The sequence below is a fragment of the Dermacentor andersoni genome, chromosome 5 (genome assembly GCF_023375885.2).
Source record: "Dermacentor andersoni chromosome 5, qqDerAnde1_hic_scaffold, whole genome shotgun sequence".
Classification (NCBI taxonomy): domain Eukaryota; kingdom Metazoa; phylum Arthropoda; class Arachnida; order Ixodida; family Ixodidae; genus Dermacentor; species Dermacentor andersoni.
Genome location: NC_092818.1, coordinates 111,545,458 through 111,557,727, shown reverse-complemented (window position 1 = coordinate 111,557,727; position 12,270 = coordinate 111,545,458). Strand labels below are relative to the sequence as shown.

General features: G+C 42.8%; 1 protein-coding gene across 1 annotated transcript in view; it reads left to right on the top strand.

Annotated features, from left to right (window-relative positions):
* The window catches only part of LOC126532277 (cell adhesion molecule DSCAML1-like), a 148,968-nt gene extending 139,228 nt beyond the window's left edge, over positions 1-9,740 (top strand). The window contains exons 11-15 of the mRNA XM_050179940.3: positions 414-572; positions 1,893-1,926; positions 2,733-2,896; positions 4,622-4,846; positions 5,388-9,740. Coding sequence (XP_050035897.1) covers positions 414-572; positions 1,893-1,926; positions 2,733-2,896; positions 4,622-4,846; positions 5,388-5,551 — 746 coding nt within the window. The 3' untranslated portion in view covers positions 5,552-9,740. The remainder of the gene's footprint in view (positions 1-413; positions 573-1,892; positions 1,927-2,732; positions 2,897-4,621; positions 4,847-5,387) is intronic.
* The last annotated feature ends 2,530 nt before the right edge of the window (positions 9,741-12,270 follow it).

The window sequence follows — 12,270 nt, the reverse complement described above, 5'->3', positions numbered from 1 at the left end:
CTCCTTGAGGAGTTGCATGGCTAGACTGCGGCAGCAATGCTACACTTACGCGGTGGCCGCACCCCTGCGAACTTTAGCCACAAATGTTGTTTGAAACAGCTGCTGCACTTCGTTATATAGTGAAGTCATATCTGACACACAAATGCCTTCATTAGATATTCAAAATTAGTTATAAGCATATATTTGTTACATGCCAATGTTGGTGAGAAACAGCTTAGATCAAGCACAGCAAGAAGTTGTATGGCCAGGTTAGGCAACAATTCCAGATTCTTGTGGTGGCCACACTATTGTAAACTTTTGTACATTCTAGATCAAAATGTGTTGCTGATAACGAATGGTGGACTGAACTGACTTGGTTAAACCACATGAAAACAAAGTGCCTGTTGTAAATTCATTTTTTTATGCCCCTGCAGAGTTCTCCATGACTACGGAGGGCAGTCTACATCCAGTGGGCGCCCCTGTGACCATAAAGACCATGAATGTTGTTATCATCGTTGCTGTGGCGGCAGGGCTGTTCTTCCTCCTTGTGGTTGTGTTTGTGTGCTGCTGCTGGAAGAGAAAAGCCAGCAAAGGTGAGTCAATGATGTGTATTACATGAGAGAGAGAGAGAGAGGGGGGAGGGAGGGAGAAAGGGAGGGAGGGAGGGAGGGAGGGAGGGGGGGGGGGCACAACATGTCCACCCTAATATCTCTTTCTCGAAGTTTGCTCCATTTGCTCACTGAAGTGTTAGTAGTGGTCTGCAGTACAGCGAAAGACATTCCCCGGGTCTGTTGGAAATATATTGTACAAGACTGTTCTCATGCCTATTAACTTTTCACAATGATATAGTTTCTATTCTACAGGAAAGACCTGCATTATCATGGACATTTGGAACTTGAAAAAAGTAAAGTGAGAACAACAAAATAGAAAATTATGGTTTATCAAAATTTCAAAATATCCATTTACTGTTCGTCACAGAGCGAGAATAATTACAACTTTATATGCAAATCGATCAGTGGACATCTCGCATTTTTTTGCATTCAGGCTTCAATCACCCCATTTCTGTTTCATTCGTCCAAGATTGCCCATTTTATGCCTCATGGCAGAATTGCTTGTAGTAAGCCTCCAGTTACCTGACACTATGAACATCTTCAACACAGGAAAGCTAGAAGGATGTGGTAAATGATGCATCTCTGATCTTATACAGTGCGTTGGTGGATAGGAGGAAAGGGAGGTGGATTTAGGCAACACTGGTATGACCCGCCTTAGCTGAGAGCATGCTGGGCATAGTTGGCTATGGTGTTGGACTGCTGAGCACGAGGTTGCGGGATCGAATCCCGACCATGGCGGCCGCATTTTTATGGAGGCGAAATGCGAAAACACCCATGTACTTAGATTTAGGTGCACGTTAAAGATCCCCAGGTGGTCGAAATTCCTGGAGTCCTCCACTACGGCATGCCTCATAATCAGAAAGTGGTTTTGGCACGTAAAACCCCATAATTTTAATAGTTAATCAGTACCATAGAGATAAGCACCGAAATAGTATATTTTGCGAATCAGAGTGAATTGGTCGTTCATTACGATTAGGAGTAAACAACAAAAAGTAACAGCTATGCTGCAAATTACATTTCGCTGTATAGCTGTTACAGAACTTTTTTTTTAAGACACTTGAAAAGTGACCAGCTTCTGATGTGGGTAAATGCTGCTTCTAGATTTATACATGTATTTGCGGATCTCCACCTACATCATGTAGACAAGCTAGTATTCACTCCACATTGTTTACCACAATGCACCCTATGCTATGCCAATATGTCTACTGTATGTACTTCGTAATCATTCTTCTTGTCCCTTTTAGTTTGTTTGTACTGTGTACATTGCAGTTCATTAATGTGGTTTCCTTTGTTACATTGCAGTAAACAAGAAGGATTATGAATCAGAAGTCCAAAAGTAAGTTCGCTATTTACTTTGCATGCTTTCATATACATGGTGGTTCCAAAATTGCCAAAATTTTCGGATGGCTATGCAAAATACTGTCATTTGTTCTCTTTGTTATTTTGTTGTAGTACTTTGATATGTTTCCTTACACATATTAAAATCATTGCTTTTCCTGGCCTTCTGCAGAACTCTGACATGCCATTCTGATGTAAACATCAGCATGAGCTCATTTTGATGACCTTTGATTGTGCAATATTTCCCCAAAATTGTGTGGCATCCTCATTTTGATATCCATATCTAATGGGTGGCTATAACAGAATGCTTTGTATTTACAAATTAGAGCATGATTTTATCAGCGGTCAAACTGGCATGTTACGTAGTTGGTGAAGTATGCGTCATATCCTTGCATAAACTTGTATTTTCATATTTTAGTCTTATTGTATATGCTTATTAGGTATTATTTTCGTTTTTAATGCAGATCTACGGCCTTCATTTTTTAAATTATCTTTTTATTTTTGAAAGACTGTCATCCTTGCCACTGGAACAGGGTAGTTGGCAATGTAAAAATAAATTATTATTATTATTATTATTATTATTATTATTATTATTAGCAGATAGATTATAGCTCATTCCTAATGGCTCCCAGCTGGCCTTTTGGTGAGCGTATCAGTCCTAACTGCTTAGGGCAATTGTCAAAATAGGATGAAAAGCCACTCAAGCTAGCAGGTGTCATTTGAAAAGCTTTGCCTATGTCACAGTTAATTGTAGTTGCCAGGGAGATGCTCTTGTTCATACTAGTTGTCCTTGGTGCATTACAGTGCGAGACCAAAGGTTATCAGTGGACCTTATTATCATGAAGATGTGGGCAAGGGGCTGGACACAAACGTCGACGACATGAGCAAGCACACCATCTATGCTGGCAGCATTGGTAGCTCCCCACACATGGCCAATGGACATGCCGGAAACCAGATAACATCCAATGGTAAGAGAGCACACAAAAGCTTGCACATTTTTGTTCTTTCCAGTCGTCCATCACATTCTTGCACTTCGCAGTGTAGCAGTTGGTTCAGAACCTTTGTTCGGCTTTGAGGCTGCTGGTTCACCAATTTCATCATTCTTGTGAAATTGGAAATTTTTGCGATTTCTGAATATCTCACTATTTGCTCAACATTCTATTCTTGGCCTGTGTATGGTTATCTTGCTACTGTACCTAAGCATAAATGTATAATACATGCACCTTCTAAGTTGCATGCCATGTGCAACAGCATGGGTTTACCACACAATACTATACTATATTATACTATACCATACTATACTATACTATACTATACTATTCTAGTGACAGTTGCCTTGAAACGCTGCCTGATGCATTGTTTTGAATGTGAAAAATTTTAAAAGGCATGTAATTTGTGTACCTTCCGACACAGTGTACTAGTGTGTTTTGATGTCGAAATTGGCATAGGAGTGCAGAACCGAGGGATGGGATATCTGTAGCATAACCTGGTGTTACAGGAACGCAAGCCTTTAGCAGCTGAGGTTCGTGAGTGCAAGATTAGCATTAGCAAATGTATGAGCTGTTGTAACCCACATGGGCCATTAATAAACAAGGCAACCAGTAGGTCTGAAAGAAGACAACTTTTTTGGATTTTAGAAGGAGTGCTTTCGTAATGCTAATTGTAGCAATCAAAATGAGTGCCACATTCGACATGCTGCTCTGTATGCTCCAGCATGCGGCACATGACAATTCAAGACACATGGGACGAGCGTCCAAATGAACTAGCAGCACGTAGGCTCAGCCCAGATCTAACCTCGTGGCATTCGTGCTCGGAAGACTTCATATCCTCATCAAGAAGTGCAAAACAAACAACTTTGCACAATGCTGCTTCGTTTTACATAAACAATGTCAATACAAGCATCATTGCATAAGCAAAAAACACTTCACAAAGGCACGCTGTTCACTGACGGTTCCACTGACAACCAGTGATAGGTCTGGTAGGCCTAGCTCACCGAACACTGCAGCTGACGGCCCTTTCAATCCAGCCCAAGCTCGTCAAAGAGCGCTTATCTTTGCCAACGCAATCAAATATTGTACACTTATGTTGCACGTAGTTAAATACGAGTGGTTTTCTCACTGCTATCGATGCGAAGAGCTAACATACAAGTGAAGCAAGCAGCCTCGCTGAGATGATCGGTGTGTGCTGTCCACTTGTGAAATGCCCTCGCATTGGAACTCCCTATCTCGCTAGTGGCTCATTACTGGGTGCTTTGCAGAACAGGAGCACTTTGAGATACCTTTATTCAAATGGTAACTATTTCACGTCGGAAACAAATTGTAGCCAATTTTTATGACGCCGTGGGTGGGTACAGCGAACTAGCGCGAGTCATGCCATCATTGACTGTGGTCAAATGACGGTGTAGTTGTTGGATAGGCTGAATGACGAAAATAGGCCCAGTTTGTTATATATGGGGCATCCTATCCAGCTTTACAGAATGACAAAATGCCTCTGCATCAGTTGCCCAAATGTTGTATCCGACGCCAAATCGTACTGTCTCCTTCTTTACTGCTGCGCGCTGTCTTGCCCCTCTACTGCAGCTTTATGCAGCCTTGTGCTTAAGGCGCTCGTTATGTCTTTATGTCCTCCCCTTCTGTGATCATGTTGTGGCAGTAAATTCATTATCATCTAATAAGCATGTTTTTGCGTTGCAGGTATGCTTTACGGATCAGCGGACATGCTGGATGGAGTGCACAGTGGCAATGGCAGTGATGGTGCTGGCGACCTCTGGGTAAAGGGAGGCCAGGGAGAGATGTCTACTCCGCCGGAAGCATCATACCAGCCCTATGATGCCCGCATGCCGTCTGGTTACTACTACCCAGATGATTACCAAGGCCTTAACGAGGACGTCATGAATCTCAAGAACAGGGAACATTTGCGTGAGTGTCCAGATTCTCTCAGCCATCCCTCTCATAGCCATGTGTGAAATTAATGGCGTAGTACCAAAATATATTTTCCTATTTAAGAGCTAATCTAGTGCTACCAACTTTTGTCCTGCCTTTGCAGAAAACATATATATGCATAAAAGTGTGGATATCTATCACCTATTAGATGCAGTGCTGTCCCCTTTAATGACAAATGGTTATCCTTAATTGTTGTCAAAAGGTTTTCTCGACTAGATGATATATTCAATGTGTACACTGTCAACCCTGATACATTCTATAACAGTTATGGTAAAGATCTTTGTGGGATTTTTAAATGTTGTTAAAAGAAGATTGCGCTGCTCAGTAATCATATTCTGGCTTTTGAAAGATATTTTTTTTTGAAAGAATTGGGCATCTGTTGGAATAAAAATAGTGAGCGGTGCTGATACAGCCTAGAATTGCTACAAACAGAGGTATACAAACTTCTGGTTGTGTTCTGACGAAGATTATGGAAGCTGCTTCTAATTGCCGCCTACCTCTTGGTTTCACCTTTCAGACTCCCCCTACTATGACGTTAGTGGACTTCCAGATCCCTATGCCACCATGGGTGACGAAGACAAGAACCCGCAGATCTCATTGTCCTTCGATGAAAGCCTTGAATCTGGTTACTCCACTCCAAACTCTAGGAACCGACGCATTGTGCGGGAAATAATCGTGTGAGCATCCACGCAGCTTGGAGGATTGTTGTGTTGCAGCTGAGCATGTGCGGACACACGGGAGTGCCTGCAGAGTTGGCTGTGTGGTCATTAGCATCTGGCAGACTCTGACCACAATGTGCCTGGAAAACAATATGGTGTGTGTGCGTGTGTGTGTGCATGTTGCCGCACGACGAACGAAACTGGCCGTCGGCAGCAGGTGTGCTTCGAGAGTCAAAGCAGAAAGAATGGAGCCAGCTGTGCTGAGGCAACCCAGTGATGTTAACGTTTTTAATGCATCTAGAAACCAGCTCCTGAGGATCCTAAGGATCAGCCTTCACGCTTCAACACCTCCAAGTGGGCAGTGCTAGCAACGGAAACACAAGTGCAAGAACAATCGGCGGCGGCTCGTGATGGGGTTTGCCCACTCGCAGCAAGTTCGCAATTGTTGAGTCTGGGAGAACGGCTACATCTAGTGTCTTCAATGCATGTAGAAATCGGCTCGTAAGGATCACGCTTCAACACTTTCAAGTGTCCAGTGCCAGGGACAGAAACACAAGTGCAAGAACATTTGGCGGCAGCTCGTGATGGGCTTAGCCCATTTGCAACAAGTTCGCAATTGTTGAGTCTGACAGAACAGCCACATCCGTGCTGTCACGAACACATTTTTGGTGCAAGAGGCAACGTGCACCGCACAGTGGCTGCAAGAAACTGGCGTTAAAGCTCTGGCAGTGCCTCTTTTGCTCCTTGTGTTTTTGCTCAAAGTGAGTGTTATTCGTGCCCTGGGTGTCAACCTTGTTTTCTAGTTGCTTGACCTTCATTGACATGTTTTTATTATGCCATTTAGGGTGCTGCATCAGGAGAGATATGCCACCATAGTGCTTGTGCAAGACATTTTTATGGGGGCCAAACTTCTTGCCACTTGGCTCTTGTTGGCTTGCGCTGGATGTTCTTTTTAACAAAGGTAGAAAGATTGTTACTACACTCATGCTCAGTGAAAGCACACGATACTCTTGAGTAGCTCAAGCTGTTAACATTTTTATTTTAACTTGAAAGTAATCACTGAAAGGCCATGATCTGACATCATCTTGCTTACCGTAGTCATCTTCATTCTGCAGTTGTTTTTTAATCGATGCAGCAAAAGCATAGTATTTACCAATTATTTGTTATTGTAAAGAAAAGTGAGCTTGGTGTTAAGGCTACTACTTCATTATACTTGCCGAACTGTGCCTTGAATGATGGTTTGCAGTAGCATTTACGCTTTAGCTGGTGCTCCTTTACTTGCTACTGGAACACTTTCATCTGTTGTGTTCCTGTTCATTCATAGCTGGCAAGGTGCACGAATCTTGCTTCATCTGGTTCATTTATTCGGTCATCATCACAGGACTAACACTAGCATCAGTTTTCAAATCTTGAAGTGTGCTACGCAGTTAGATTGTGTACATTTATTAAAGGCCATGAGTAACAGAGTGACGTACATGCATTGTACAGGTTGGGCTGTCAGTTGTTCTCATTCTTGACCGTGGCACACTGTCTATCCACGATGTCATCTCGCCTATGAAACCAACTAGCTTCAGTTACGAGAGTCTAGTTAGCAAGAAGTAGTTTTCAGTAGTCGCACCTTCACCAGCTGTATCATTTGGTGAGCAATGTGGTCTTGACTTACTAACTACTCAAATTTAAGTGGTAAATTGCCCATGAGAGAAGCGACTGTTTTCACTTCAAATGACATTGGCCTCTAGTAACAAATGGTGTGCTCAGTCCGACTTGGTTTTCTTATTGTTTTCTTCTTTTTTGACTGAGGCGACTGTGTTAGGTAGTAAAAATTTCTGCTTGCCATCACAAGTACTCTTCTGCCTGAAATAACGCCCCATTCTGCCTTATTCAAACAGCTGCTCTTTTGTCATAAGCTTTGCTTCACAATTTGCAGTACCATCATGACTACGCAGGCATATTGAGCTTATAGTGGTTGGTACTGACAGTCATAGCCATTTCCTGCAAACAAATGCCTCATTCTGTTCATGTTAGTGACAAGTTAATTACCTGTTGCAGAAGACTGCAGCAAAACTCTAGGGGAAAAGATCTCAAAGTGCACATGGTTGTCTAGTGCACAAGGTTCTAAGTGAATCTTTATGAACTTGCCAGACTTGCCTATAAATCTTGCCCAATACCTTGTTTTGCACAGGAGAGATCCTTCGTGCTGCACATGAAAAAATATGCCTGCTCGTGCTGTCCTTGTTAGGGACAGAAAATTGCGTCATTAGTATATAAAATGTTTATTTCCTGATCTGTGGCCCTTCTGTGTGCCTAATTTATCAGTGTGTTCTTGGTAGTTCCTTGCAATATTGATTGAGAACATGCACAAGAACTGGTAAACTACTTAAAGTCCTGTCGCAGTTGAGATTGTGCTCATTTCATTTTGTTTCTTTTGATGGCCTACCTTCAATAATGTTGAGACACATATAGGTACTACTGGTCACAATTTGGACAGCACCAAGGTAATAATGACGGTCTTGTTCATCTCATTCTAATGCGGGCTCTACTTCAAAGCTGTTGCATGTTCAAATGCCGTCAGGGTATTTCAGTACTCATCTAACATTGGTGTACAGAGCTTCAGCAGTACCACCTAGTACTATATAATGTTTCGCGCTCCAATGCTGTTGCCATGTGGTTATGCTCTTTTTCTCTGGTGCTGTTCGGTTTCTTAGTAGTGTTCAAATCCTTGTCAGCTGTAGATCACGGTGGCACTAGCCATTTGAAAGGCTCTGCTATTGCTATTACTTTTTCTTTTTGTGTGTGCAGTTTTGTACATAATTGTTCTTTTTTTTTGCAGTTATTTTTTTCTCGTCATTTTAACCAACTCATGGGGGGATGCGTCACTGTTTTTACGTGTCTACTTTTACAGTTTTGATCTTTACTCTGTGTCTCTCATCATTGCCCGTGCATAAGGTACAAAATGGGTATATTGGGGAGCATCTCATAAGAAAAGCACTTATTGAAAAAATAAAAAGTGCAAAGACATTTATTTCTGTGGTCACCTGCGTCACCTTCAGACCATAATGAACTACTTAAACAGAAACAGAACCAGTACAGTTCATTGTAAAAAGGACATAATGAGACTTTGAGAAATAGTGATGCCTGCATCCACCTGTTTTACTCTATAGACAGCTTACATAGTGAGGCATGTTCGCTTTGTCCCTGCCTTATACAATTTGCATAGTTAACTTTTATTTGCTAGGTGTGCTTGGGGCATACATTTAAAAATTTGAGAAAGGTTTAATAAACATTTGTGAAAATTTATATCACAGGTGTACTGAAAGGGTTTAGTTTATATCACTGCATGGTGTTGCATTGGCTTTATTTTTGTCAATTGGTGACGACTATCGGCAGTAATGAAACATTTTTGCCATGTGATTTATGCAGAAAAGTATTGTGCTAAGGTCTAGCTTAGAACTTTTGTTTATAGCACTTTCACAGTGAGTGATACACCCAACTTAAAATTAAATTATGTGGTTTTACGTGCCAAAACCACTTTCTGATTATGAGGCACGCCGTAGTGGAGGACTCCGGAAATTTCGACCACCTGGGGTTCTTTAACGTGCACCTAAATCTAAGTACACGGGTGTTTTCGCATTTCGCCCCCATCGAAATGCGGCCGCCGTGGCCGGGATTCGATCCCGCGACCTCGTGCTCAGCAGCCTAACACCATAGCCACTGAGCAACCACGGCGGGTTACACCCAACTTGTTCATGGTGAATTTATGAGAGGTTTGGAGGAATTCTCTAGGTACTCGGACATTTGATTTAAATTGGTAATATATTGACTTGTGAAGCCACAAAAAATGTGAAAAAGCTCAAATTTTGAGTTCTTGAGTCTTACAGTACAGATACTCTTTGATATACACGTGGCAGCAGGAGAACCACAGTACTCTTTTCAACCGTCACCTTTTATGTATAATTTTATAATGTAATTCATTTCTTGCCACCAAATGAAGTGCATAAACTTGTTGCTTTCAGAACTCAAATGTGGAATGCTGCAGTGCCTTACAATATTTAAGCTGTGCATCTCTTCTTGTTTTTGTGAATGCATGGACAATGCATGGACAGGCAGAGCAGTCTGTACTAGAGTGCCTTTGTTCCTCGCCGCAGTTGTGATGTTTGCACAACACAATGTATTTCACTGTAAATAAACATGTCATGCTTTGTGAAGCTCAACATGGCCAATTCACTTGTACTGACAGAGGGCTGTCAGACTCGCCAGGATCCTTGTAAATACAGCAGCTGTATTTACCACAAGAAGAATTCTGGTAATTCATTGGCAGGCACTTAGGACTACTGACATGACATTTTCCGTAAATAATTTCCCATAATAGTACTTGTTTGTACCAACCAGCTCTGGTTTAGGTAACCAGCAGCTTGATGCACCAGGATGTTATCATATGCACTGGCACACTTCAGTATGGCAACATTGCTCATAAGACAATACGTGCTGTGTGTGTTACTTCTGGCTGTGCTCGCGTGTAACCGCCCAGGGGATCGCAACCAGAAGAAATGTGTACAGCACTCATTTTTACAGTGGAGCTGTTAGAAGTTCGCTGGGTTTCTCTTGACGTGCGCAGCTTCGCCGAGCTGGGGGGAGAGAGCCGAGAAAAAGCGAAAGCAGCGTATAAAAATAGCATCGCGCAGCATAGCGACGCGGTGAGGGTGGGTGGAGCCTAGCGAGGGAGAAGGAGCGGAGAGCACGCGCGCGAGGAACGCGGCCTGGATGCGTGCCCTCCTGTGGCGCGCAAGGCAGGGGGGTCAGGCGAGGGAGGAGGTGCGTTCTCCGGCGGCTGCTAGGTTTAGCTAGGGTGCCTCGATGTTCTTGCCCACCGCTCTATACAGAGTGGAGACAACCACGGCGTCTTGTACGGCATTGGCCACGCAAATCGCGGACGCCATAGTAGACGACGGACGCCGTAGGGACGCGTTGCGGCGCTCGTGTGTCTTGTGTGCGGTTTGGCACTACTTTACTGGCCTTCCCCCAGATCCACTTGTCTCTGATGTTTGCGATAGCTGAGCCACGCATAATTTTTGTGTGTATAATGTAGTCATACCTAGCCTTATTGCTACACGATGTAAGCAAATTTTGCCCCGCGTCACAACATCACGAGAATGTTGATGAAGCGAAGACCAGTTTTCGAGAACAACTTTAGTATCAGATTAAAACACAAGTGTTTCCCAACCTTCAGACTTCCCAAGTGTGATCCTTCTATATGCATGAAGCAAGTTGCAGAACTTCTACAACTTCAAAAATGTTCTGCCTGCACTCCTTTAATGCTTTAATGAGGGAGGGGAGGCAGTCAACCTTCGCTTCTATTGAGTTACCTCAAATCAGCAGCAGGTTGCAGCATTTTCGCATATTTTCTTCGTGGACTGCTGACAACATTGAGGTAGTGCAGTGGCCATTATGTGTACGTGTGGAAGTTTGTTCGGGGCAGAAAAATATGATATGCTGGTTTCACCATGCATTTGTAGATGAAAGGTGATTACTGCGGATTGAACTGGATTTTTAAATGCATGTACTAGCGTAGTCCTCAAATGAAATGCAGTAATTCAATATTTGCTACTCTGCGATTCAGTGAAGGCTACGTGCTTGAGGAGGTAGTAAAAACGTGCACTTGGCACAGCGTCACTTATGCCGCTCACACTGAAGTGTTCATCAATAAAAAGCTTCTAAGCTGTAGGGCCACTTTTTGTCCTGGTTCAGGGCAAATTGTTCAGTCCCGGTTAACTTGAGCATTAAATCAAGGGCTCACATTGGTTTAATTGATTTATGTTTGCCTGCACTGCATAATAGTAATGACAGGGATAAAAGTGGTAGCGTACATATAGATAGAAACTTAAAGGAGTAAATAAAAGAAAACAAATAGGCCTGAATTTAGCAAAAAAAAAATACATATAAAATTGAAAATACAGGGGAAGCCATCTCACAATTTGTTCACGTTAATGCGACCAGGATTAAAGCAACATAGCGGAACACCATATTGCTGAAGACGCCTACATATAGAATCTGTAGTGGTCATTCTGAGATTTCCATTTTCCGCTTTGTGCGGCATACACTGTCTCCAGGATCGGCCCACCTTGCCATGACACTCGCTCGCCAGGGTCGGCCGTGACCATGACGGCATAACGATTACCGTATGACAAGGACGCAGTGACAGCGATGGAACTACGAGGAAGGATTGACGTTGATGTAACAAGGAAGGCGACATATGACAACGACAACATGACAACACTGGGATAACGACGACACGGTATGGCGAGAATTCGATGACGGAGCTGAGCTAGAATGACCACGATGGAACAACAACGACAGCATCACGACGACGGTATGACAAAGAATGCATGGTGAGCAATGTACGACGATTGACGACGCAACATATGACGACAATGACATGACAACGGCGTCATAATCACGATTACATGCGCTACTTCTTTTAAAGAAACTGCTGTTCTATGCATTGAAGCACGAAAGTAACTGGAACACCGATGCATTTCGTCGGACACATTAAAAATTAATATCTTGAAACTCTTGCAGTCCAGAGAATTTAGTCCAAGTGGATACGCCTTGCGAACTCGCTAGCTGCAATTCGTAGATTGAAATATGTGCCTCAAAGTAATTGATTAGAAGATTAGCGTAATTATGGTCATTATTCAATTAAGTATATTTATTTATCGTGGAAGTAATGGCCGCCTCATCGAG